Source organism: Orbicella faveolata, unplaced genomic scaffold (genome assembly GCF_042242905.1).
Source record: "Orbicella faveolata isolate gen_17 unplaced genomic scaffold, um_ofav_v1 contig_1, whole genome shotgun sequence".
In the NCBI taxonomy this organism is placed as follows: domain Eukaryota; kingdom Metazoa; phylum Cnidaria; class Anthozoa; order Scleractinia; family Merulinidae; genus Orbicella; species Orbicella faveolata.
The window spans coordinates 19,784,347-19,811,209 of record NW_028301536.1 but is presented as its reverse complement, the minus strand read 5'-3'; the positions used below and the strand labels follow the sequence as shown (position 1 = coordinate 19,811,209).

The window sequence follows — 26,863 nt, the reverse complement described above, 5'->3', positions numbered from 1 at the left end:
CATACAGTTGACTGTTTCATTTCTTATGCCTGCTAGACTACTTCGTTCTTGTGTTTTACGAACGTTTTTTTTTTTAATTTATTGCAAAACACAAACAGAAATAATAATCTTACAGAGACCTACATGTTTCACAATACGACTGCTAACACTGCTTATAAACACAACGTAATTACTCTATTACAATAACCTATATATACCGTGTTTAACGAACTTGACGTATGATACCTTTGCTGTAGCCAGTTATACACCTTCAATCTATCCTTGATGTGAAATTGTTATTTTCTAAGAAATTGACTCAGTGTGTTATCTTCATAATTAAAATTTCAATGTTCGCCGGAAATCTGTAACAATCCGCGGCTCAACATGTAGGATTTTTTTCCAGTTTAACTAATTTATAATTTACGACCACAGCTCGGTTATCCTGCGAATTTTCTCATCAAAAGAGAGCTTTTCACCCCTCAGTCCTTATCCCAGAAAGCTATTTTAAGCTGAATGTCAAGATTATTCATGCCCTTGTCAAACGAAGCATTCCTTATTTCAATTTCCGTTTCCGCGCGATATGAAATTTACCATATTTGATATGTCCCTTTTAAATTCATCTGATTGATTCAGAGTTTATTTCCCCACAGTCAACTGACAGATTAAAGGACAGATATTGCTGCCTTCTGGATTGTTTCCAATCAACACGTAAATACCTGCAGCTGCTATGGAAAAAAATCGCTTTCATTATTCGCTTCGAAATTTGATTCGTTATCAACTTTTACCGGTTCTCTGACAAGTTCTGGTTTCGTCAGATATAAACCGCAGGAAATTTCAATAGGCTTCGTTCAACATTTTCACTCCTTTTGACACATCTTTAGAGGCAGATTTAGCTCTCATATTTCAAGATCGAGATAGGCTTCTCTTGATTTCTAAATTCTATGCTATTTAGGTGCGTTTGGACAAGGTTCAAAAGGTTTTTTAAAATTTATGAAAGTTTCGGATCATGGAGTTACAACTGGTCAACGAAACTGGGGATAAGACTGCGCCTTCAAGACTTGAGGAAGAAATTTGTTTTCACTTTACTAAGGCGCATTTTGATCTTGGACAATTTGCACCCGGTTGGTACATCTTCAATTGCGTGGTCAACGCTGTTTTTTCCATTATTGCTGCAGCGTCCAATCTGGTAATCCTAATGGCTATTCGCAGGACACCATCCCTTCAAACCCCGTCCGGCGCGCTTCTTTTCGGTTTGGCTCTTTCTGATCTCGGTGTTGGCTTTATCGTTCATCCACTCTTCTCCTGTCAAATTTTGGCCAAGGTAATACGAAACACACCGCTCTTTTGCGGCGCTGGAATAGCGGTAGAAATTGCCGCAAACGCGCTGTGTATCGTTTCACTTTTAACTGTGACCGCCGTAAGCATGGACAGGTATCTTGCCCTCCGACTTCACCTCAGATACGGGGAACTCATCACCGTCAAGCGCGCAGTTTTGGTTCTGGTGGGGATTTGGCTGTTCAGTTCAACGTTTGGCTCGCTATGGTTATGGCAACACGAACTTGTAAAAATAGTTGCCATCATAATTATCACCATCAGCTTGTCCATTGCTACTTTTTCATACATAAACATTTATCGCATCGTGCTGCATCACCGGTCAATAATTCACGTGCAGCGTACGCAAATACAAGGTTTTGACAAGAACGAGGAGGAAGAACTGAATGTGCAAAGCATAAAGAAACAAGCAGTAAGTTCATTCTGGGTTTATTGTATCCTTGCAGTTTGTTTCACACCGTATCTTTGCACTGTTGCCGTGATTGAGGCTCAAGGCGTGACGTTTGCAGCTCGCTTGTCTTATGAACTAACGGCAACCTTGATATTTGTCAATTCGTCCCTTAACCCTCTCATTTATTGTTGGCGTTTGCGAGAAATAAACAATGCAGTCAGACAAACATTAAGAAGCTTACTCAGCTGAACTGTTCTGCAGCGGATTTCCACTGAACAAAACCCCCGTGAAGTTCATTAAATCTTAAGGGCTGACTGAAAAAACTGCGACAAAAAGCTTCGGTATACAAAAGGGGTGACATGAAATTCTGCAAATTTACCATGTATATTTTTCGTTGTGAAACAATAATCATGACAATTAATAGTATTCTGGAAGCAGTGTATTGCCTAGTGCTAGGTTATTTGCATGCAAACGGTCCTGCCTTAGATTTTCGTGGTCAATTGAGATACTCGCGTTTCCTTCAATTATAAGTGCAGTTATGAAAATATTAAAAAACATATGAATCTTATTGTAAATTACAGGATGCATAAAGAAGGACATTTCGTGCCGCAAATCTACGGTCGGTAAGGAACAAACACAGCGGTGTACAAAATCAATTTTTAGCACCAAAAGAATAAAAATGATTCGCTTTTCAATCTTTCTCCGGGCTCCAGGCTTTGCGATTCAAGAGCCGAACTTATTTCTAGCTTGCAGGTGCATGATATCGCGCTAGCCTGAGATTCGAGAGCTATTATAGCAAGCAAATTGCGTCTTTTAACGCTTTTAAGAGATACTACATAAAAATGGTTGACTTATTTGTTTTAAATCAACGCGTTTCTGACAAGAAGCTTCTTTGATATCCGTTTTACGCGAAAACTGTCTTTCTTGTGTCGTGCAAGCTTATTGATGTTCTCCAGGCTAGGGAAGTGCTGTCAGCACTGTCAGTGCACTTTATTTCAGCATTAGTTTATCATGGCATTTCAAAGTGGTCACTTATCTGACTTGAATGATTTATCAGAATCTATAGATTGGGCCCTCGGCACTAACAAACTTAGTGCAAAACGGACCGATATTGCTTTCATAATCAAGACCTCGATCTAGGCAAAATATCTCCAATCACTAATCGTTGTACAACTTAAGGCAATATCTCCTAGATGACGGTGATTTTCTTTATTTTGGTCATCGCTTGACAATATATTGATATTGCAAAAATAAATAAATAAATAAATAAATAAAAAACACACAAAAATAGCCCTGAGTTTCCTGCAAGTTTCGAATTGATTTTCCTCACGAAACATTTTTCAATATCTGGTGCCGTTTCGCGCTACCATGGGAGACGACGACAAATACAAAATATGCTCTGCCATCAACTAATTAAAAATGGAAAAAAATACTTAAGTAAAACTAGAACGTGATAATTTAGAATTATTATATTTTATTGCCTTAGCTCTGAAATGTTCAAGTAAGGACCTCTTAAAGAAAAACAAAAAACTCTCTGTCGATAGAAAAGCTAATATATTACCATTTTCTTGTTCGTTTTATCAAAGTAGATCATTGTGCCGGCTGTATTTGATTTCTGGGTGTAAGGCTTGGTGCTAATGTAGACGACCTTTTACAGCGCGTGAGAACTCAACATTAGTCTATAGCTTCATTTTATGATTCCATAAATCATTTTCAGAATCATAGCTATTTATTCGCCAAAGATTCCTTTTGGTCGCTTTTACTTTAGGAGTTCGGATAGTACTTTCCTTGAAATTTGTACAAAAAGACATAATTCTTCTTAATGCCGGACTAAACCCTTAATCATCAAGATAATTAGCATTCTGCCAAGGTTAAGAATAATCAGAAAGTCAATATACCTTAGAAAAATGAAAACGATCTTTATTTTACCTCTCCGTTGCAAATGATTAAAAAAAAAAAATACAATCTATCAATAGCTCATGGTCATAGCTGCATGGTCGATGTTGTCATCTAGTTGTTCACTTAGCGATGAAACCTTTACCGTAAGTACTAAAACACAGATAAAACAACCCGAAGTAAACAAATGCGGACAGTCTTTGAAGAAAATATATTATTTCCGCGTTCATATTTACTTTTCACATGAACGAGTGTTAGCTTATGCTCGACAAGAAGAGAGCTGTTGCAGGCGCTTATTTTAAGTTGTTGACTTGTTCCAACGCTGTTATCAGAAAATAATCTATTGTGACAGAAAATTATTTTCGTATCTACCACTAATAACTCATTTTGCACATGAGATTTAAGCCAGACTTTTACGCCTGAGTCAACCTTATCTCTACTGACTCGGAATATGCACAGTTGGAATTCTAGAAGTCAGTTAATATCCGACAGTGTAATTACTTATGCTCTTACTTTTTAGTTGAGTAAATATCTGATCCATCATCTCACTGAATTCTATCAGTTCTTTAAGTAATAATTTCAAATGGAGGGACAAACAATCACAAAATTAACCGAAACGCTTTTTCATCTAAATACTCTGCCCACATTCGCGTTTCTCTGAATCGAGATTAACCAGTAAGTCACAAGCTCAAAATTCAAATTCTCCATACAAATCGCTAAAAATCTCCCTTAGCCTAAATGTTATTTCTGAGAACAGAGTTATGCATCAAAGACACTATGACCTAGTTAGCAACCCTCCTTCTCTCTACTTGACCAGAGTTGATCATCGTTTCGAACAAGAGCGGGGACAAATGTATGCTTTCTTCATTACACTAGACAAATCATGCTCGTGAACGAACGAATAATGTTTAAGAAGTCTGGTATAAAAAAGACAGAGTAAATGTGTCCTTTCCATGCAACCAGATGCTTGGCAAGTATGGATGTATATGACAGCTTAAGGTAAGAATTTGCATTCCCCATTTGGAACGGTTTTGTTTATTATGATGTTAGCTTCGGGTTGCCGGTGAAATTGCTGCAGAGTGAAGTTTCAAACTCGCTCTAAAATCAATATGTTCACTTCACGTTATTATAAAATCAGTCTGCAGCTCTGAAGGAACACGATGCAATACTATCGTGTGTCCTGAATCACCACTGAGCTACTTGGAAATCGTTCAGCACAGCAGAATTTCTTTTGCTCAGGTAAGCTATTGTAATGCCAGGAAAAAATCCTAAACGAATATAATCAGTTAACTTAACTACCAGCAGCAATAACCTTAACCCTAAGTCGGCTAGCTGGCCCTAGTTTCAACGCAAGGCTTAGACTCAGCAAACAAGCTTGGATTACACTTAGTTTCAAACCATAACGGAAACGAGAACATATAGTTGTCGCAAATATTTGTATGTGCTCAGCATTTGCAAACAGACTAAAACCGAACACTACTAAATAACTATTTACTTGACATGGATGTAGAAGATGTCCCCCACATACACAGAAGACCATTTGCACCAATAATTTCATCCGCTGAACGCTGTCTTTGAATAGCCTCAATCCTCACTTTAGGAACTTGGTCAAGGTCAACATATTTCATAGACGCGTCACCAGATTTTAACATGAAAGGTGTTTGGTCAATCCGTTCTGCGTCTTTTTTGTCTTTCTCTTGATCATACGGCTGCACGTGATTTGAGTAGAAAGAAGCACAAGTGATAAGAGAGCTATGAACAGTCGAGCCTGCAGGCATGAGGGCAGCTGAAACTGGTGGTGCACCAAACATCGTTTGAGAATTTATTTGACATGAGCAGTAATTGTGCGCCTGCGGAAGCATCCAGCTACGTTGAGCGGTGTTATGGGTATAAAACGAGCATGCGTCAAACTCCTTCTCACGATGAATAGGTCGCTTGTTATGTTCTCTTTTCCGCCATTTGGATCGGCGATTCTGAAACCAGACCTAAACAGCACAAAGAAATTTATCTTCAGATTTTAGAAACTGGTTTTCGTGCCCACTCAGGCTGAATGCGGGAGAGCAAAGTATACTACGGTAACAATTGCCGTTCTAGCATAATTTTCAAATGGATCAAAATAACTTTAATTTCTATCTCTGTGTGGAAACGATTCAAAACCATGGGCCGTAACAGCTAACCTACGATTAAGGATACCTATTCCTTGATAAACGTTCGAAATTCATCCGTCCGTACTTTTTTGGTTACAGTTTGAGGATTGTTATGGTTAATACTCAGTACTGACCAAGAATCAGGGGGCACGAAATACCTAAGTCATTCACTCACAATCGGAGGAGCTATTTAGTTTTGAACAGAATCATTGGAAAAATAGCAACATCGTCCCACTTATCATACTTCAGCCAAATTTCGAGTGACCAAAATTGTAGTACTACGGTCAAACCTCTATTAAGCGGTTAATTAATAGAGGTTGGTGTACCTTGAATATTTTTCACCATCGGGTTAATTTCTTAGTAAACATGGTGTCACTTCAAGACAATCATGATAAACGTGTGTTTGAATGTTTTTATCACTCGTCATCCTCTGTTTCGGACTGTTATCTACCATCGTCTTTTCCAAAAAAAAGTTAATTTACATGTATTAAATTTTGGGTGGCCGTTTAAAAGGGGTAAAGATAATAAAAAAACCCTCATAGGGATGATCAAAAGATGGCTGCCGCCGCTTAATAGAGGTCGCTGGTTAAAAGGGGTATTATTTACAGTATTTTACCGACAATAATTTCGGGACTTTGATAACTGGCCGGTAGCGTAATAGAGGTTCGACTGTAGGTTAATCAAGGCACCGGGGCTCACTTTACCCTCCTTACTCCTTCGTGGGAAAGGACACATCCTGTAGGTTGACTAATCTTATTAAATGGGGAGCTTGGGCGGCCTTGTTACCCGGTGGAAGCATGACATTGACCCGGTCTGAAGAAATTTAATGAGTGAATAAGTCTGACCTGTACGGACGCCTCACTTATTCCCAGTTCGGTAGCCAACGCCTCACGTACAGTTACCCCCGGGTATTTGTTCCACTGGAACACCGCCTGCATCTTCTCAAGCTGCCGGGCTGTGAACGCCGTTCGTTTACGGCGGTGTCCTTGTTTGCTCTGTTTGGGTCCAAGTGCAGTCCTCCCGGCACTTCCCAGTTCCACGAAGCTTCTTTCATCTGCTGAGAGGTGTTTGTAAAACAGTGTCCGGCGTTAGATTGTGTCGTGTTGTCAGAGTGTTTAGTCATGAACCAAAATCCTGACGTATTAAAATTCCGCACGGTGACAGCTAGCTAAAAAGTGTTATCGCACTCAAAGTCAGAGAGTGTAACCTTAACAGCAGTGATATCGCAGAATTGTAGTAAGTTAGTTTTGCAAAGCAAATAATGGTCTCTTCACATCATTTTTTTCAAGTTTTAAAAGGAAGCGCGTATGCAAGGCCGGGGTAGAGCGAGAGTTGAGAGCTAAATAATTCTTGTCACTGATTCTTATTCAGTCCCCCGCGTATCTAGTTTTTTGAAAACTCTTCCAGGCTGTCGAGTATCTAGACACAATGTAAAATTAACATTTTCAAATCAAAGTGAATCGCATGGGTAAAAAAGTAGACACATAGTATTAAGTACAAAAATGCCAAAGAAATATTGAAATATTCTGATAATAAACAATACCACTCTTTTTTTTTTTTTGGTGAAAAAAGAAATAACAAAGGTTACGCGGGAAATTGAGATCATTGCCTCTGCCACCCATTCCTGCGAATTGCTGGGGTTCCCAGATCTGTCACGTTAAATGAGCGCAATTATCTTTCGATAGACGGTTTGACTGGGTTATCCTAAGCTGCTCTCTTCGCTTTTACGTACAAAAAATTAAGAAAACGAACTGAACATCGAGGAAACTCTGGCGGTAGCTATGATTTTAGTAGGTTGCAACGCGTACATTCCAAAGTCGAAAGGACCAAGACGACCCACGTGCAACTTCCGACAGGATTCTTGAAGTTGAAATGAGCATCCCGCCGAGAACTAAGCAGCTAAAAAGCAGTTATTATTCGATGATAAGCCGGTGAACAGAACTGAATTTTAGAAAAGGACTCATGAATTTGATCGGCATTTTCCGTTGGTTATAATGCCTAGAACCTGAAGTATGTAAATCGGACGCTTGCACACTCATCGCAGTGGGACATCAAATGTCTTGTGACTGAGGGTTCAAATAGTATTGAATGATTCATGCCCTCTTTTGCAATTCCAAAAAAAATTGCGATTTTACAGTTTTTATACCGCTTACTATAGGATCACACACCTGTGAACCAGTTACACTTAGCGACGGTCGACGAATTCAACTTGACAAACTGAGAAAATGCTGTTCTTGAACTACGATACATGTAGATGAAGTTCTTCGTCCAGTCCTATTCAAACTTCGGTGGGGGAAATCCCCAATTATGCATTTATTGTGATGATTAATAAGCTTTGTACAGGTTCCACCCTTCTTTATCTGATCAATCCAACGTTTCATGGAAGAGCCACACGAGAGGATCAATGGATCTCAAGGAATCGTAATATTCATGGGCGCGCTCGAAATTGTATACGTGCAGGGAGCATAAACAGTCCACAAACAGACCTATTAAAGCGCTGACAACTGAAACTCAATGAACACCAGTCACTGCCTCGGTCTAGAAATCTTACCTATTTTCTGGTCTGCTTTCTCCATTCGTATGCCAGCTTTCTGATCCGTTTTTGCTCCAGTCCAAGCTAAGATTGTTTCACTAGTTAACGCGCTTCAGTGACACATCACGTTAGTGGGCCAAAACAAGATTGACGTCTTCAAAGGGTCTTCAAAGAAGACCGAAACTAGAAAAGTCACTCGACCGGAAGTTATACTATGTATGAAACTTTCGCACCAGGGGAAATAAACCCAGAAAAGATTGAAGAAGAGAAGGGAAATCTAAATGCGAAGCACTGAGTAAAGAAACAGAAAGCCAAACTGTTTATTTATCAAAGATACTTTCCAGAGGATTTCAAGATGTGATGTGCGTAACAGGATTACATGCACTTTGCGTGACAAAAAGAGAATGTGTGACATACGACTCTGACCGTACCTTGCACGACTAGGAGTTTTTCCTCTCGACTTATTGACTTAGTTACGTCCCTTGGAACAAGTCTTCCCAAAGCTGCGTTTAACACCACTGAAGGTTAGTTGAAGCGTATTATTACAATTAGTATTGTTAAGTAAAAGAATGTGGACTTACAAGCCAAAAATCACCTTAAGCTTCCGTTGATTATCTTTCAATACCCGATGACGCCTTCCAACATGTTCTGTTATTTAAATACGGACAATGTGAACCTACTTGCAGTCACAGGGGGAATTTCCAGTGAATGTTTTAGTACTCGTGTTACCACGAGTGGTACTACTACACAAGTGAACAGACCCGTTTATTGTATACGATTTTGTCGAAGGTCGTCATTTCCCTTGTTTTTGTCGATGGCAGGAATCTAAAATTCCTTTCAAAAAATGTGTAATTTACTTTAGAAAACGATCGCACTTTTTGACCTCCCAGTCAAAAAAAAATTGTCAAGAAAGACGTTTGAATTTCGAGGCTAGCTATTTCAACAGTTAGGATCGCAGTTAGGATCGCAGTTAGGATCCCGCAGTTAGGATCCCGCAGTTAGGATCCCGCAGTTAGGATCCCGCAGTTAGGATCCCGCAGTTAGGATCCCGCCTTCGGATCCCTTAAGAAATTTAAAAAAAGAAATGCCCCCTCCCTTGTTTTCCACCACCCACCCCCCCCCTCTCCCGATGAATCTTTCAACCTGTATAAAACTAGCATCCCATCCAGGGGGGAGTAGAAATACTTCCGGCCAATTTACTGTTGGGGACAACACTGCGATGAACTAGCATCCCATCCAGGGGGGATGGGGGGGGGGGGGGAGTAGAAATACTTCTAGTCGCTTCATGCTAAGGAAACCGGATAAGCTCCAGCCTCGTGGGTCACTAGTTTCATATACACACTTTACCTACCATGTCAAATAGTAATTTGTACCCCGCCATGTAATAAAATACTGAATGTGAATAATTTTACGCATATACACCGTAGTCTCGCCCTCCGAAAGATGTAGCTTGTTTCCCAAACAAAAACTCACTTCTGTAGTTAATACTGTGTATAAAGCCCGGGGTATAAAGACAAGATTATTACTAACGTCCCTTCCCCTTTTGCCAAAAAGAGTGGAAACATACATATTTTTGTTTTTTCGGTACTGGATCTCCTCTCAATATTTATGCGAGAAGAGAATAAAGTGACTGAGAGTAGAAAGCTTGAATCTTTGACCTTTCTAGCCCTCCGAGGTGCAAATGTCTCCTATTTACTTTTCAAACGCCCTAAGCGCCGTGTGAAAAGATCAAAGATCACTGATTATTTTGCTGAGCGCAGAGGCTTTTAAGTGTTGACAGATAGCTAAAAGAAGAACTACCTATTGTTTCATATATTCATATCACCACTTCGCATTCCGTTCTGACCTTTCTAATTGAGGCGACCGGCAAGCAGCAATTTATTTCGGAGTAATTTTCTTCGCTTGGCTGAATCCTGACTTCCTAAGTTTCAATGGCTTCTTGCGGGAGTGATAGCAGCGACAATGATAGTGTCAAAAGCTACGCAAGCGTTGTTCGAGGAAATTCGTCTCCACTTCAGAACACATGGTGGAGACGCTTCCAAGAAGAGGACGAAGAACAGGCCGTCGCTATTGCGACCAAACGTTCAGTGGAGGAGCAACAGGTAACCTACCAATTTACTGCACTACGCTGAACAAACGTTTTGTGTAGATACGAACTTGTAGTAATTTTATTCCAGAGTGACGCTAGCGACGAAGTCCTGTGTGTTACCACTACTGGATTCGGTGGTGATGTTGGCCAAAAAAGGCTCACCAATGAAGAAAACTGTGTTGAGGTCAGTATAAATCATGTTTACAATCGGCTGTATTAACTGGAGTGTCGCGTGTACCGTGTGTACCATGTCGAGGGTAAGACGTTTTGCCCAGCGTTAACATTATCAAATCTGGTCTAGAATAACATGTAAGAAAACATGTCACCCCCGGGAGTACATATTGTTCCTCATCTGTTCATAAAGTAAAATGATTAAAACTCTTTTCTTTAACGAAGAATTTTACCGTCTTAAGGCTAGGGGGTGGAAAGCGAATTGCACTGACCTAACTAACGCCTCTTATACCAGCAAATCGTGGAAAACCCTATTTTTTAAACGCTTCAACAACGTGCAAACGCGTGTTATGCGGTTTCCAATGACACGTATTTTTGTTGTTTCAGATTGATGACAGCGAGGAAGACTTGCGTGTCGTTACTCCTGGATTCAGCGAATATACCCAGCAGAAGGAATCCAAGGGAGAGTGCAATCGCAAGGTCAGTTGAAGAATTCCGGAATATTGTTTTGTATCAGGGGAAATTTTTGATTGAGTTTTATTTTTTTCCGGCTTGTCCTTCGCTTTCCATCCCATAAAGGTCGTTTTGACCTTCTTTTCCCCCTTCGGGAGGGGGGGGGGGGGAGGGGTCGGCGTAGTTTATCCCGGCTGTTAAAATCTAAAATGGCCGCTGTATCACACAGAAATAGTATGGACCGAGACGACGAGTACCATTCACAGCTCGGTTTAATCAAAAGAATAATAAAAAATAATACAATTTATTATATAAAAGTCAGTGGTATACCGAGTGGTAACAAATCGATAAAGACGATATGATATCCTCACATGTGAAGATATGATATCCTCACCTGTGAAGATATCATTTTTGAAAAAATTATCTTTTGTCCCTTTTAACTACACTTAAATTTATTGCTATATGATCGAAACATCTTCGGATCTCCTTCGGTCGTCTTCGGCAATCTTCGGAAAATCTTCGGAAATGTTCGGAAAATGTTCGGAAACATTCGTCTGGCCTTCGGAGCAATTTTGGAAAATCCTCGGAGATCTTCGGAAAGTGGTCGGAAATCTTAGGAAAATCGTCACATTTTATATAATAAAAAGAAAATTACGGCCGCGCGGAGATACGAAATTTATCTTCTCCTGTAGAAAAATATTTCACGAGTGAGCGCAGCGAACGAGTGAAATATTTTTCAACACTCGAAGATAAATTTCCTATCTCCGCGCGGCCATGTAATATCCTCTATATCTTTACCATCCCCTCCACCCGAGATTCAAGTGAAAAATAAAATAGAGACTGGCGACGGCTCAGGATACACATTGCAGTTCACGGACACATTGATTCATTGAATTATTTCCATGCAGAGGAAACTGACTTTTTTTCCCAATTACAATAGTGGTAGAAATCATTGAATTCTAAATTCAATCGATATTAATCGAACTCACAAAGTTTTACTACTCTTCTCTCAAGGATAAAATTATTGCCATTTCATCAGACGAGGAAAGAAACTGTTTCGAGTGTTCCGCAGTGATAAGCGATGGAGATCTTGGTCTGATGGACCATTTAAAGAAAGAGCATTGGTCTTCCGAGGTGAGATTTCATGTTTCCAGCAGTATACAAAGAAATGTTTCCTTCCTGTCTTTCCGTTCTTTTCCTCTTTTTCTCTGGTGGATGTATGCGTGTGTGTGTTCTTATTTTTATTTTGGAGGGGTGGGGGGGGGGGGTGGTTAGTAACGATTCCTTGACTATACTGTGACATTGTTCCCTTAATGTTAGCAAATGATAGCAAATGTTAGCAAATGATAATAGATGTCTCGTCCGAGACATGTATAAGCGTGATACCTAGCAAACTACCCTAACAATTATTCCAAGATTACATCTGAAATTTTTGCTGCGTGCTCAATGGTTTTTAAATTCGATTCGTTTTTCGTGTAATTAGAGAAGTGTCAGTCCGCGTTTTCTATTGTATGTAGCTTCTTTAGGCTCTTTAAATAAGTTATTTGTTATTGTTATTGACAACTCAGGAATCATCGTCTTTAAGTTCTGAAGATATGGAGGAAAAAGAATTTAATAAGTGTAGAGATTGTGGCAAGTCCTTTTCAGCAAAGAGCAACTTAAGAAAGCACAAACGATTGGGTCGCTGTAAAGGGACCTCACAGGAACAAGAAAGGTAAGAACTATACCACGAGGTAATAGTAATAATAATAATAATTATTATTATAATTATAATAATAATGATTAATTATAGTAATAATAATTAATAGTATGGGTCTTCATAGCTCAAATGGTAGCGCAAATGTGTCTTGCCCTCAACTGAATTCCAAAAATAATGGTCTACTAGGTTTGTTATTTAAGAGTATATTATGACGTCCAATCTGTTTCTTGTCGTTTTTTGCTACGGATGGCAAGGATGGAAATGGATTGAAACTTGAAAAAGGTGGGGCCAACCTTTTCAAGTTTTGATGCTATCTCAACAAAAAATAACAAAAACGTTATTATGGGTTGCTCTTTTTGATACAATCCATTGGATATCCATCTCATAAAACCACTAAGTAACGATTTTAGCGAAGAATTGATCCAAAACAACAAAATCTTCATAACATAGCCCCTTTAAATTGCATTTACCTCTTCGATGATCATATCTTCATTGAAATAGTAATATTGTGCAGCCCACCACTGTTGTGGTCGTTACATATGTCCTATCGATTTCGTTCATTAAAAGCGAACATTTATTTAATTCTAGGGCATTTCACAAAGCACCAAAACGTCGTCAAGAGAAAGACAACTTCGACATTCCTGTTGATATGTAAGTTCCTATATGGTTCAATCGTCGGCGATAATTATTTTAATATTGAGATTGTAATTCAGAAGTTAGTTTTACATAGAAGCTCTTCTTTTTATTAAAAACTTAAAAAACACGAAACAACTTTTCAAAGACATGTTTTGGTATAACTTATGCCATCTTCAGTTTATTCAGTCGTTGACATTTCAGTGTTATCTTTATATACATTTGATAGGTAATTGATACTTCTTACTGAAACTATGATCTATGGTAACTAAATATATAAATAACTAACACAGAGATAAACAATGGTATATAAACAATAAAAAACGGTAAATAACGGTAAAAGATTTAAAAGATGATGGTGTTAAAGGATTGAACTTGCGCGTTCAATTCCGGTTTTAAATTTTGATGTAAATAGCCTCCTTAAGTTTGAGAAAGTATGCCGTTCTAGCAGAATGTGAAATTTTAAAGCAATCATTTTAGTAACTACTTTTACAATCTATAGAGTTGTTGGGGTGTTTAAATACATGAGAATTTCTGTCAGTTAATGTGTGTATTTAATACTTGGGCTGAGGTGGCCAAGTATAAAGTCGATTTTTCTCGTCGTATTCGACACAGCTTCAATCGGGCTCTACTGCTTCTGTGTTATTTTATGTTAAGTATAATTACATAACGTTTCAATGTCAAGAAAATGTCTCGAAATTTCGACGTCTCCTAAACAGCAACTACGTTATATGTTTAAGTGGGGATTAACATTTCTTTGTCTATGGCGAATATTGCAGGTCAAACAGAAAGCTTGGACCAGAAATATGGAAAAACTGTAAAGTGAATGAGGTGGAAGCGCTTCCTTACGACATTGACGGACTGTGTGTATATAAGCTCCCGTTCAAAAAGGATGCAATGATGCAAAGTTCGGCGGACGGAAGGCCCTGGGGCAGATGGAAGTGTTCAAGCAGAAAGAACCTGAATGGAACACGCCGAGTAGCTGAGTGTGGCGGGACGTACGAATGCGTTAACTTGGCTTGTCCCTATTTAAAGACTTACGGGCACAAGAACAACGTACAGTTCAAAAAGCTTCCTCCTGAAGTGGTTTGCTCTTGCTGTGGATATAGCGCGAAACCAATGGCGTGTTTTGCGAGAAAGATTTGGGAGTTTCCCGACGGTGCCAGCCATGTACTAGTTTACCACTATGGAACCCACAAATGCACGGCCATCAAACCAATTGTCGACGTTTCAAGTGAAGTGAACAAATTCTTTAAAGAAAACAGCTCTGCAAAACCTTCTCAATGTGCGTATGAGTCTTTAAAGGCTACCCTTCATGACACCAAAGATGTTAAAGACGTGTACGAGAAAGCTCAGGGTTACGCAGACTACAAGAAGCTACAGAATGTCAAACAAAAAGTCGTGGAGAGCATTAATCCTTTGGGACATTCTTTTGATGCTATAGCGACGATAAAGGAAGCTGCTGATAAAGTGGACAAGTTCCTAATATTTCGTGCAGAAGATGGCCGTCTTTCTGGAAGTGAAAACACGTTTGTCTTTAGGAGTAGCCGCGAGAAAGTGGAAATGATGTACCAAATGCAACGGGGTAGTGGATCTTCCTTGGCTGAGCAATACTGTTTTCTGGATGCAGAACATGACCGAGTACAGAAGATGAAAACTATCAACTTGAGCGTGGAACATCCAGCCTTAAAAGAACTTGTCACTTTGGCAAGCATGGACTGTCAAAGTGAAAGCACCAATACACTTAGCGAGTTTTGGTCCCAGGTCAACAGTGTAAGTGTATGACTTGGTCGTTTACTGAAAAATGCATTTCATTTCCTTATCTCACAGGTGGCGGAAAAATTAAGTGTAATGGATACTTTTTCTTAAGTGCAACACCATTTTAAGAGGCTCAATAGCCTGGTTGTCCAAAACTAAGTCGAATTTCTCCGAAATGGCTTTCATTTTTCTGTAATCAAAAGTAACTTTAAATTTCACACATGGTTTCTGAGAACTCCTGTCAACTGCACAAACGTTGTGGCCAAATCAATTTACTCGAGGTCTCTGGGCAATCACAATTTCTACTAAATAGAGGAGAGAAGGGTGACATCGAATTGAATAAAATAAAAAGTTAATTAATTCATTGATGAATGCATTTATTATCTCACAGGCTCTACGTGAATTTACCGGAGATCAGGGATACATCTTCGATCCAGAGGGTTTCGTAACGGACGAGCATGGAGGAAATAGAGAGAGCATCCGTAGAATGCTTAAGCCCGGTGCAGTGGACAGAGCAAAGTCATGTGAAAACCACTTCTACGACTGTGGTCACAAGCAAGAAAGGAGAGATTGGAGCTCTGGCTCTAAATTAACTTTCAGAAAGATGTTGCACGAAATATATCACGCACCTACCCCTGGCGCATTTGAGGCAAACAGAAGAAAACTAATTGACTGGACGGACAAAAAAACAGAAAAACGAGGCCATATTAAATCCTGGTTCAACAAATTTTGGTTCAAAAGACGAATGCATGTATTCCGCGCCTTTAAGAGTGCAGACACGCCTAATACCAATATGGCAGAGGCAGGCCACTCGCGTAATGCCACAAGAGGTGCCAAAAATAAGTCGCTGGCCACAGTAGCCGAAGAACATATTGTCGAATGTGCTCTGCTGAAATCGAAATTAGAAATGCATGAAAGTGGAACCTACAAAGGGGGCCATTGCCCAACGCAACGTCAAAAACACACAGCGACATTTAGAAGGCAGAGAGACCGAGCTGCTCAATTTGCGAAGGAGCTCGAAGCAGGAGACATCAATCCACGCCTTTACTCTACCTCATCCTTTGTTGACCCCTCTTCGAGTCACAGAGCACCGAAAAGAACAGGGATCTCTACAAGTGATGATATAGGCGCCTTAAGCGCCTCGTCTTCCTCGGAAAATGAAAGCACACATGCAGAAGGACGAAAAACTGCTAAGGCTTCCTTCAGAAAACGAAAGGGAAGAAGCAAAGTGTTCCAAAAGTCGCTCTCGATGGCTAAGCGAACAAAGTCAGTAACGTTGACGCAAATATATGATGCCGGGCCCACAAGAAAGGTGTTCGAACTGGTAGACGGTGGAAGGATAAGATTAGTAGAGATAAGCGAAACACCTACTTGTGACTGTGGCATGGTCTCTTCCAGAGACATTTGCATGCATGTCATATGGGTCATGCTGAGAAAATTGAATGTCAACGAAAATGACGACATTATTCAGCAAAAATCGATTCCAGTTGCCCGGGTCAAGAAGCTTCTGAGAAGTGAAGAGCATGCCGTAAGCAGTGGGGTCACTGCGAGTTTGACTAGTGGAGTCTCCGCTGCAACTACAGCTTTACCACCTGCGGCAAGTACAACAGCCATCAGTGGAGGTTTCTTGCCAAACAGTGGAAGCTCCATAGCGAGCAGAGCTATATCACTTTCAGCAAGTACAACAGCCATCAGTGGAGGTTTCTTACCAAACAGTGGAAGCTCGACAACGTGCAGAGCTTTACCTCTGGCAGCAGGTACAACAGCCATCAGTAGAGGTTTCTTCCACAACATTGGAGTCTCCAACACGAGCAGAGCTCTGCCACCTGCGGTAAGTACAACAGCCATCAGTGGAGGTCTTTTACCAAACAGTGGAAGCTCCACAACGTGCAGAGCTTTACCACCTGCGGCAGGTACAACAGCCATCAGTGGAGGTCTCTTGCCAAACAGTGGCAGCTCCACAACGAGCACAGCAATACCAGCAGCCTATCCACACTTTCCTCCCCATGTCTATCAAAGTCACCAGAAGATGCCTTGGCACAACAGCAACCCATTTGTAATTGTCCCAATTAACAATAGGATAAAGAAATGTGCAGGATGCCCATTTGAGTTTTTGGACGCCAGTGGTCCTACCTTTACTGGTTTGGTTGTTCGCCATTGTGAAAAGGACTTCTACATAGACAAAACTGGGCATCGGATGGTGGGAAGAGAAACCAACAGATATTACCACTGCGAAAATGGATGTCTATTAAATAGGCATCCATACTTCAGCGCCGCTCTGATACGACTCGAACCAGGAGTGCAGTTGAATTCCTTTCAACTAAATCATTTGCAGCGTGCTCTGCATGTACAGTTCCAGTGACAGTTATCAACAGAATAATTTTTTTTTTCGACAAATGAAATAGTGCATGCAAATTCATTAAAGCGGTTAGAACAAATCAATGCCTACTATAAGTTTTAGAAATACCTCAGCAATAAAAATACATTATGTGAGTTTTAATTTCGGTCGCGATCTTGGAGAATTGCACAGTCTATTGACAGTTTTTTTTTAATTCTTGTGTTGCGCGGGACTTGTGCCCAGGTATAATTCGCGTTGTCCTCTACAGATCGTTTTCACTCACATGGTCATATGGCCGCCGTGACGTCATTTGAAAACCATCTGTTGTTCAAATCGTTCCATATTGCGACTGCGTGAGAAATTTTCTTTTAAATTAAGGTCAACCCGGGAAACATTTGGAAAATTGAAGGCAATTTTTAGGGATCCAAAGGGGGGATCCTAACTGCGGGATCCTAACTGCGGGATCCTAACTGCGATCCTAACTGCGATCCTAACTGCGATCCTAACTGCGATCCTAACTGCGATCCTAACTGTACCAATAGTTTATCCCGGTCTGAACGGTTGTTCGCTGTGATAAGAGAAATTAATAATTCAATTAGTAACACGACACTTTTTGAATGACGTTTCTTTGATATCCAGAAGCGACCAGTCATGCACATTCGCCTCAAATCTCCACGGGTGGCAGCTTAGTTTTTTCCCCACGAAGAGCCTGTTCGCAGGTCACGGAAAAATTAAAATAACGCAAGAGGAAATTTCTATATTTGTTGCTCCGGTTCTCTTTCCGTCCATTTACTGCCCGCGTGGGAACTCGCATTTCGTGCTCACGTTTCGCGCGTGACAGCGCGCGCTCCTCTTTTCACTCGTAAATTGTGGTTTTCGCTAAATGGGCTGCATACATTTCAATAAATGATAATGCAAGAGCTTGAGAAATTATAGCCTCATCTCTCTTTAACAGTTTTCAGGACAATCAAAAGGCTATCTCATATATTTGCCATGTTTTTACGTTGACACCATAAACAAACCGTGATTTGACATCATTTTCTCATAACCTACTATCTTGCATTTTCCTACATAATGGAGAATTTATAGATCGTTTTCACGTGAGGTCATCAAATTCCAAAATCCAAAACTAAAGAGCCACGAAAATTTTTTTCCTCATAAGGCATAAGGGGATCTAAACTTATATCTGTTTACGACTTTTAAGACCAATAGCATGCTTTGTTTGAAAACCAGCGCCTTTTGAAGTTCAGAGTTATGGTGGTGCGTGACATACCGCTCCGATCGTGTTTGTGGGAAAATATACACTTATCTAGTGACTTTTAGCCTTTTTAGGACAAAGTTTTAGGAAAAGTGCTTTTGTAAATGTTTTTTGGTTCGGTTCAGATAATCAGTTGCCTAGATAGCCAAAGTAAGTTCTAGATAGAAATTTCATTTTTTATGTTCAAGTTTTACAATAATCAAAAATTTGTCAGACATCTTTTCAGCAAATTATCAAATACATAGTTATGGTACACGACATGCAGATGACTGTCATCTCCCACGTAAATCAACTACACTTGGCCAATACTCCTTGGCCTTTCAAGGTCCAAAAATATGGAATAGTATAGACATTAAAACACGAAAAATCAAATCTTTCAATATATTTAAGAATAACATAAAAAGATCTATAATAGACAAAGATAGCAGCAGTGGCAAAATACCCCTTTTATAAAATAAGCTTTTGATACTTATTGCTTCGTTGATTATTTCATAAGATATTCGAGTTGTTTTAAGTTTGATAATTATTATCAGTTAGTTGATAAATGTCAAATTAGGGATCTATAATTTCAAGCATTTTTTTTTTTTTTGCTTTTCTATAGACTCCCTCATCACTTGTTTTGTATCAACAAAATAGTAATATTAGGCGATTTATAGTATATATTGTAATAGGTGATGGCAGCAATAAAGTTGAAGTTAAAAGTTGAAGTTGAAGTTGAAGATGTCCGGCCGCCATATTGGTGGAGCACAGAGCTCCACCAACACGGCGGCTCCATACTGGGCTCTGTAAATTGGCGCAAAACATTCCGACGAATATCTGAAGTTTGGGAAAACGCAGAGACCCAAAACTTGGAGAAGTGTCTTCTTTACCTGTCTCCTATAATATGAAAATTTCTTGACTTTATCCACTGAACAGTTTTCGATTTATTTTTTCGTTACGTGACAGTGAAAACCATCTATACATCGAATCGAGGTGATATGCTTCTGTCAGCATCGAGAGTTCTTTAGAGGATCCTACTTTGCATTTCTGACGCGGACGTGACATTTGAGCTACTTGACCTCAAGTTTCCGTTGCCGTATTTATCCACCCATCTTCTTCAGATTTTACGCAACAGGAAATAGGAAATCGATTCCACACATATTTTTTTAAAAGAGTGATTTCATGATATCGAACGTTCAGTTTTGTGTCTGAAATGAAATCTTTTCGACCATTTTGGAGGTATACCATACTACAAAGAAAGGGTCAGAAATGTAACGGCGTTTAGATGTATGTTAAACAATTTTACATTTTTAGGAGAGAGATTTGCAAAAGCAAGAAAAGCATCTTTCGAACATTTTTTTTCCAGTTTACTTGATGACCGCTGATGAAAGGTGTCAAGGCACTTTCCAACCACGTGTCAATAATATCTATTACGAGCGACGTCACTAAAATACGACGAATATTTGTTGGTCATATGCATATGTTAATCCTTATATATACAACATAACGCAACTCAATTTGATCGAAACCTGATTAGTTACCATTGCAATACCGTTTATTTTTTTTGCTGCAGAGGTCGACAACTTAGTGAGTTATGAAGATCCTTAGCGTTGCGATTCTCCTTGTTGCTGTCCCGGCAACTTGTACAGGTATGTCTGTTTCATCGATTGTATACTTTGCCACTTTGTGCTGCGCAATAATAAGCTGTTCCATAGTTATATTGCGTATGCTTAGTACTCGACGGCACATATCTGAGAGCAAACCGCTAACCCTTCGATGCAAGTTTTCGTCTTTTGTCGATATATTTAAGACCTTATGGCTGAAGAGGCACAAAATTTAAGTTAATACGTACGCGAAACAGGCTCCTTTCGTTGCATTCTCTGATCTGACATAGTAAATAAAGCAAAACAAAGCTGGACCGATCAATGTACATAGTCAGTTAAATTATCCATGAAAATCAACCAAACGCTCCAAAATTTATATTGGGAAAGCCACGGAGACATTTGAAAACAAGCTGAAAACACATTTGCGAGCGAAACTCAAATCCTTTACAGTCTATACAGTCGGCCCGCTTTTGGTTCACAGCGGACTACTTCCAAAACTCGAAAAAGGTCGAAAGAAGATAGTACTCCTTCAATTTACGTAAGTCGAACTAAGTGTATTCAGTCAGTCGAGGAACATAAATATTTTAAGTGAACTCGCACAAAACTCAGGATTTGCGAGCGTAGTTTAGCAGGTGACAGAATAGTCATTAAAATGTTTGTGAGATAATACACGAAGAAAGACTAGTTTTATTGAGGTATAATGGAAGGATATCCCTTTTACTCTATCACTATACTGCGTGAAAATAGTGAAAAAGAAATCCGATACTCAGAAGATTGCGAACGCTGTTTTAAAGGCAGTACTATGTCAAATGACCGAAAACATTTCGAAATACATTTGATGATGAATATTAAAAGAATAAAACTACGACGTTTCGAAGTCATCTTGACTCCATTATCAAGTACAGGTATTAGCTGAAGTTTCGAGATTAAATACAAATAAAGGTGTAGTTTTATTATTTTAATATTCATTATCAAAAGTCAGTTATGTAATACTGGTTGTGTTCGCGTTCGCGTGCTTTGCGTGTATAGGACATTATGGGTACCCCTCCCTAGCTGTTCAATATCCTGGAGACGTTAAAAATAGAGGGTCGCTAACTCTAGAAAGACTAGAAAAATTAAGTCTTTTCTTCCTTGGGATGGTGTGTTGCGCGTTTCCTTTTTCCTGGGCGTATATTTTTCGCTGCGATAAAAATACAGACATGTAGAAAGGTCACAATGTGTAAAATGACCTCCTCCTCGTTCCCAGGGCTTCTCCCTTAGAGATTAGGAACGAACATTTTGGAAAGCCAGACCGCTACCTGCGAGCAGATCGAAGGGACCTCTGCTCGCAGGGTACCAAACCGCATATACATAAGGAAATTTGCACAAAGACATCAGTCTACCTGCACTTAACTCTTCATCAAAACTGTCAGTCTTGATGCAGAGTTAGGTGTGGCGCTTCTCTGAACAAAATGTGTACCAGTGGATGGAGGAGACTCGTTGGCAGTTTTGTATTTTAAAAGTAAACGTCGTCAGAAACTAAAACTATGCTGGTTTCTCAGTGCTTACACTATTTGGCATCACCATGGTTGACACAAACAGTTCAATAAAGTGTAAACATGTTGCCAGTTCTCGATAATTTAGAAGCTAAATACATGACAACTCCGTACTAACATTTCGCCCATTTGTTATCATTGGCGTTCGCTGCCGACTATCGAAAATAACGGTCGCTATAGCGAAATAACGATCCCAGCGTGCGATCAAACTGAAAACGAAAACCAATATATGATATTCAGTCTTTGAAAACTTATAAGAATAATATTGTCAATATTGTAACGCATATGATCTGAAGAGAGCTAACTAACGTTAAAGTAGGGACTTGGCTAATAGTTTCAGTGTTCTCATATCGGCCAGCGATCGAATGATTGTATGGAAAACGGGCTTTTTCCACAGGATGATGGAGACGCGACAAAAATATTTTGTTTATAACTTGGTTATTCGAGACTTGACACTTCTTTGACTTCGATCCAGCGAGTGGATATCAGTTCCTCTAGAGACGACGTGTTTGACGACCTTTAGGTATCATGTCTCCTGAAACCGAATCCGCGATGTTTTGAGAGAAAATTGTCTTTATTTTGGCTCGTTCATGATATCCAGCAAATAAAGAAACTACTCAAGTGGCGTTTTAAAGCATAATACCATAGAAATCATAGAGAATTCTTTCTTAAGTTTCTTGGTAATTATGTATCATTTTCAAGACCAATATTTAAATATCACTGGGAAGATTTTCCTGTACAGCGGAAGGACATATTTTTGGTGTAAGAAGCTTATTTATGATATAACTTGTCATGCAGTATTCGACAGTTACGTCATTCAGTTATAAAAAAACCCGTCAGTAACAAAGAAATAAATAGTTGAGTTCTATGAATATAGAGCATTCGCTGTGAAAACTTCTTCCTGTGGCTCAGCAACTATGAAAGTCATATTCTTGGTGAGCTTCCTTATTGCCCTTCTGGTGAGATCTGAAGGTATATAGATATCTTGTCTTACCTTCTGTATCGGCACTATTTTTAAAGACGTGCAGGTCGTTTGTAATATTTTGCTAGTCTTTGTCGCCTGAAATCGAGCTGTGAGTTGATCATGATGCTTCGTTATTCAGTTTCAATTTCGGTTGAAATTCAACGCCCACCGTTGAATCGGTCTCCAGTTCTATCCAGCCCTTTTCGTTTCTTTTACCACTGAATTTCTCCATGTCATTTACTATGACTTATTAAAGTTTCTCTGTCTGGTAGAAAGAGAAGCACATTCCAGCAGCCCCTAGGGATTTTTTTTTTCGGGGGGGGGGGGGGTTGGAGGGCGAGGTGAGGTGCACAACCTGTCTGATATCTGCCCTCGCGATTTATTACCCCTTCATGTTTGTCTATCATCTGTCCTAGATCCAGTTTCCTAGCTAGTTTCTATCTCCCATCAGTATTCTGTTCGTTGGTAAAGGTTTAGTTAGGAGTCAGATGACAGCAAGGCTATGCGTTTAGTTGTTTGGTGTAGCATAAATCCTCGAGCTCTTCAACAAGATATGTACGTTTCTTGTCTATGTATATTGAGAACAGAAAGGATCGATAGATCGACCCAGCTGGTACAATTTTAGCTCCCGAAAGTAGTGATCCTCCCCACCCCTGAAGTTGTAATTCTCCAAAAGTACCTATAGCAAAATAAATAGATTGCTAGATCCGAAAGTAAGGAGGGTCGTTACATTTGGAACTTTACGGTAGCTTGGAAACTAGGTTTTTTATCTCTACTTTTTATCCTCGAGCATTTGTTAGTAAGCTAACAGACTAAGTGTATGTAGTATTGCGGTAAACGTTTGTTAAAACGATTCTTGGTACTTCAAGAACGCTCGGACGAACTTCAAGAACGCTCTCAACTGACGTTAACGCAGTTTAGTTACTGAGTTTAGTTTTCTACCTTCAAACTGTACTATCGAACCCTGACAGTGAACAAAACAGGGAGCGTGCCAAATTTCGGTTTAAATCTCAGCATCGAAGCAAATATTCAATGCAGAGGTAAATAAGTTTGACTTTACTCACACGCAAAACGTATATTAAAATAATTTCTATACGTAAGTTACAATGAACTATGAGTAATGTAATCTGCTCAAGAAGATTAATTTTGCTGTTGTTGAGTTTTTAATTACTACCGACTGATATAATTTTGCCTAATTTCAGATATTATGCCATTTAAAGATCAATGTCTTTACTGGCACAACTATTTCCGAACACTTCATCAGGTAAATGAACTAATTTATTTAAGTGAGACTTCTCACAATGAATTAGAGTAAAACCAGACTAAATTGTGTTGAAATTTATGTTGCATTGAGGCCACCTTTAATTAGCTGTGTAGTAGGTAGATCATTAAGTACTCTTCTTGACGATAAGTATCGAAAAAAATAAGGATCTTTTGCTACATAGTGAAGAGGTCGTTTGAAGGCCTTTGTGATCATTGTTTCACCCAGAGAACAAAACACATGCTGGAAGAAAAACAAAGTTCAAGTTAAATGTATAGCATGTACTCTTTCAGTTTTCATTAACGTACTAGTCCCCTTAGCTTCCGTTTCCTCTGGGCTCTAAAATACCAGATTAAATTCTACCTGCTAGCGTTATTCTTGCGGTAGAAGAAGCGAAGATCGTACACAATCCTTAAACTAAAATAACAACTAGTGACATACAGGAGTTAGGGTTCTTAAGTGAAATGCTAAGCGATAGGTAATCAATATACGCATTTTGTGTTGTGCGGTGTTTAGAGTTTATATTCGCTCAGGCTACACTGCAATACAATCACCGATTTCGTTCTTTTAAGGTTCCTTCCGTCACCTGGTCAACGAAACTTCAAAAAGAGGCACAAGATTGGGCCGATTATCTTGCAGCAAACAATAAGTTTCACCACAGTCCGAAGAATCCGGGGAACTTGTACCTGTCAGCGTACAAACCGCGAGAGTATTGCAGCGATGCTATTTGGTGGTTCCATAACGAAGAAAAGTATTATAATTACAGCAATCCTCGCTACGTCGTAGCGGCTGGACATTTTACTCAGGTAAATAACATGTGAAGCAATAGATGGAAGTAAATAGATAAGGCCTAGGTTTGTCCGGAGAGTCTTACAATTGAACTAAATACCATTTCCGGAGAGTTACTAAATACCATTGTATTAATGTAACTCACGTTTGGTTTTTGCAACAACACAGCCTGCTAAGGGGTGGCCACTTCAGTGTTATAAAGATAATTTTTATGTGGATATCTAGGCTTAAATAGTACAAATATTGTTATCGTATTACTAGAGCATTTCTTGTCTGTTATGTTGTAGCTGATTTGGAAAAACTCTAAACAGATCGGCGCTGCCTTTGCTGTACGTAAAGACAAGAGGCTTGTTGTATCTATCAAATACAAGCCCGGCGGCAACGTCATTGGTTACTTTAAGAAAAACGTCCTTCCTCCAACTGCGTCTCTTTTGGGACCGGAATGGGCTCGAATCCCGCCTAAATTTGCCAGGTGCCCGATATTGACTCCGACTGGGTCCACTGAAGGGAGCGCGTCTAATGTAACGCAGCCGTATGTGAAGGGGTCAGCAGGAATAGTTGGGTTAACTCTGGAGCTCTTCACTGGGTCTTTTATCCTTGCAACTTTATTTTCGTAAAGCTATAAGGGCGCTGGTTACCCCGAATAGCTCATTTGGGCTCCCTGTGGACCGCGATCTGTTTCTTGGTCAGCAGCAGGTCAATAAAAACATTGTAGTTTGGTATCTTAGTGACTTAGTGACTTGGAATACCCGTACGAAGTGTATACTTAATGAACAGTTATTTATTTTGAACAACAGTTTGATATTAGTCCTGAGAAAGCCAGACTATAAATATGTTAATATCAATAACATTTTATTTTTAAAGAGAGGGACATAAAACAAGTTAAAAAGTCCTTTCTTAGATCTTCGTCCCTAAACATGAATTATGTTTTAAAAAACAGTTTTCAGAGAAGCGTCATGTGATGTGATATAAAATGACAAACAAACTAACTTATGGATCTAGGAAGAGGTATATCAGGTTCTTTTGTGATCGCGCTGTCATGTGTAATGTTTTTAGCCACGATGGAAAAATTTTAACAGCAAACATTTCAGGGTTGTTCCACGCTTGAATTCGAAATACTGAAAAGTTAAAACTATAGTAGTTATATCATCAAAGTTAACTTAGAAAACTAAACAATATGATTTTTATGATGATGATGATAGACATCTTTCTAATTTTTTGTATATTTTGAAAGTATTATGTATAATGATTCATATTTCGACAAGTACTGACTTTCTGTCTTTGCAATACGTTTGTAATTTTAAAACTATTCTAAGCCAAATAAATTATATTGTAAAATTCAACTATTTATTTGTGACGTACAGTGAAATTTCCTCAGCCTCTTATCGAAGCAGTAGACCTCAAAATAATAGTCTTCCGGGGTATACTGCTAACCAAAGGAAAGTAATGAGAATGGCGGAAATATTGAATAGATTGGTACGGATTACGATTGACAAACTTTAAAAATTAGACATTTACCATCACCCATATCAGAAATAAAGTTATAGACTTAGTACGTAAGAGTAGCGAAACCTAGATATATAAGGCATAAAATGGTTTACAATGACGAGTCGTGAAAATTTTGTAACAAGGTGTAAATACGAATAATAAACTAGACGTAACTAATTGTGCGTGGTCGGCTCTCTGGTGCGTTTATGTCCGTTTTTTCTGTTCCAACCTTGAGGTCTCAATCGTTTCCCACGCCTTTGCGTTCTTCCACTTTTCTTCCCGCACTTCAAGGTACTACGTCACGAATAAAGAATTAGACAAAAGACTTTGTAACGAATAAACCTTTTTGGACTGATAGATCTGAATCTGGTAACAAATGCTGAGAACCTTAGTTGATTTCTACGTGATTCTTTAGCTTTCATCGTGCTCTCTAAGCCATTTTAACTGATTCGCTATGATTTGCTTCAATTGCTTTACGTATGAACTGCGTGGGCCGATTATTTAAACATACATTTTTTTCTGCGTTTGTCATGTCGTTGTATGATTGAACCGGGTTTGAAACAATT

At 39.3% G+C, this 26,863-nt stretch overlaps 4 protein-coding genes across 7 annotated transcripts; 3 read left to right on the top strand and 1 right to left on the bottom strand.

The window, feature by feature from the left end:
• The first annotated feature begins 634 nt into the window (after positions 1-634).
• On the top strand, positions 635-3,686 carry LOC110056964 (histamine H2 receptor-like). Its single transcript, XM_020763532.2, has one exon. The coding sequence runs from the start codon at positions 986-988 to the stop codon at positions 1,949-1,951; it is 966 nt and encodes a 321-aa protein (XP_020619191.2). The 5' UTR covers positions 635-985; the 3' UTR covers positions 1,952-3,686.
• Positions 3,598-8,464, bottom strand: LOC110056965 (pituitary homeobox 3-like). Its single transcript, XM_020763533.2, has 3 exons — positions 8,297-8,464; positions 6,591-6,802; positions 3,598-5,583 (listed from the first exon to the last, which is right to left on the bottom strand). Exons 1-3 carry the CDS (start codon positions 8,319-8,321, stop codon positions 5,086-5,088), a joined length of 735 nt encoding a protein of 244 aa, XP_020619192.1. The 5' UTR covers positions 8,322-8,464; the 3' UTR covers positions 3,598-5,085.
• A 229-nt stretch (positions 8,465-8,693) lies between these two features.
• Positions 8,694-26,475, top strand: LOC110056967 (Golgi-associated plant pathogenesis-related protein 1-like). Of its 3 annotated transcripts, none has more exons than XM_020763535.2 (5): positions 8,694-8,802; positions 20,230-20,305; positions 23,962-24,023; positions 24,593-24,826; positions 25,097-26,475. In XM_020763535.2, the coding sequence occupies exons 2-5, from the start codon at positions 20,251-20,253 to the stop codon at positions 25,424-25,426; spliced, it is 681 nt and encodes a 226-aa protein (XP_020619194.1). In that variant the 5' UTR covers positions 8,694-8,802; positions 20,230-20,250; the 3' UTR covers positions 25,427-26,475. The 3 variants fall into 3 exon arrangements, with proteins under 3 accessions (XP_020619194.1, XP_020619193.1, XP_020619195.1); XM_020763534.2 differs by lacking the exon at positions 8,694-8,802 and adding an exon at positions 19,860-19,943; XM_020763536.2 differs by lacking the exons at positions 8,694-8,802; positions 20,230-20,305 and adding an exon at positions 22,672-22,767.
• Positions 9,542-17,581, top strand: LOC149118347 (uncharacterized). Of its 2 annotated transcripts, XM_089294361.1 has the most exons (7): positions 9,542-10,551; positions 10,926-11,018; positions 12,006-12,125; positions 12,560-12,705; positions 13,279-13,341; positions 14,103-15,096; positions 15,473-17,581. In XM_089294361.1, the coding sequence occupies exons 3-7, from the start codon at positions 12,090-12,092 to the stop codon at positions 17,441-17,443; spliced, it is 3,210 nt and encodes a 1,069-aa protein (XP_089150487.1). In that variant the 5' UTR covers positions 9,542-10,551; positions 10,926-11,018; positions 12,006-12,089; the 3' UTR covers positions 17,444-17,581. The 2 variants fall into 2 exon arrangements, with proteins under 2 accessions (XP_089150487.1, XP_089150493.1); XM_089294367.1 differs by lacking the exons at positions 9,542-10,551; positions 10,926-11,018 and having other exon boundaries at positions 11,940-12,125.
• Positions 26,476-26,863: the final 388 nt, after the last annotated feature.

What these genes read in the sequence shown, in the direction of transcription:
- LOC110056967 (XM_020763535.2), top strand. Translation starts at nt 20,251, where the DNA reads ATGAAGATCCTTAGCGTTGCGATTCTCCTTGTTGCTGTCCCGGCAACT. An exon ending in ATTTCCGAACACTTCATCAG is followed by an intron (nt 24,024 to 24,592) that starts GTAAATGAACTA and finishes CGTTCTTTTAAG; the next exon opens with GTTCCTTCCGTCACCTGGTC. An exon ending in CGGCTGGACATTTTACTCAG is followed by an intron (nt 24,827 to 25,096) that starts GTAAATAACATG and finishes GTTATGTTGTAG; the next exon opens with CTGATTTGGAAAAACTCTAA.
- LOC110056964 (XM_020763532.2), top strand. Translation starts at nt 986, where the DNA reads ATGGAGTTACAACTGGTCAACGAAACTGGGGATAAGACTGCGCCTTCA.
- LOC110056965 (XM_020763533.2), bottom strand. Translation starts at nt 8,321, where the DNA reads ATGGAGAAAGCAGACCAGAAAATAG. An exon ending in GAAAGCAGACCAGAAAATAG is followed by an intron (nt 6,803 to 8,296) that starts GTAAGATTTCTA and finishes AACACCTCTCAG; the next exon opens with CAGATGAAAGAAGCTTCGTG. An exon ending in TAAGTGAGGCGTCCGTACAG is followed by an intron (nt 5,584 to 6,590) that starts GTCAGACTTATT and finishes TGTGCTGTTTAG; the next exon opens with GTCTGGTTTCAGAATCGCCG.
- LOC149118347 (XM_089294361.1), top strand. Translation starts at nt 12,090, where the DNA reads ATGGACCATTTAAAGAAAGAGCATTGGTCTTCCGAG. An exon ending in ACCTCACAGGAACAAGAAAG is followed by an intron (nt 12,706 to 13,278) that starts GTAAGAACTATA and finishes ATTTAATTCTAG; the next exon opens with GGCATTTCACAAAGCACCAA. An exon ending in TTTGGTCCCAGGTCAACAGT is followed by an intron (nt 15,097 to 15,472) that starts GTAAGTGTATGA and finishes ATTATCTCACAG; the next exon opens with GCTCTACGTGAATTTACCGG.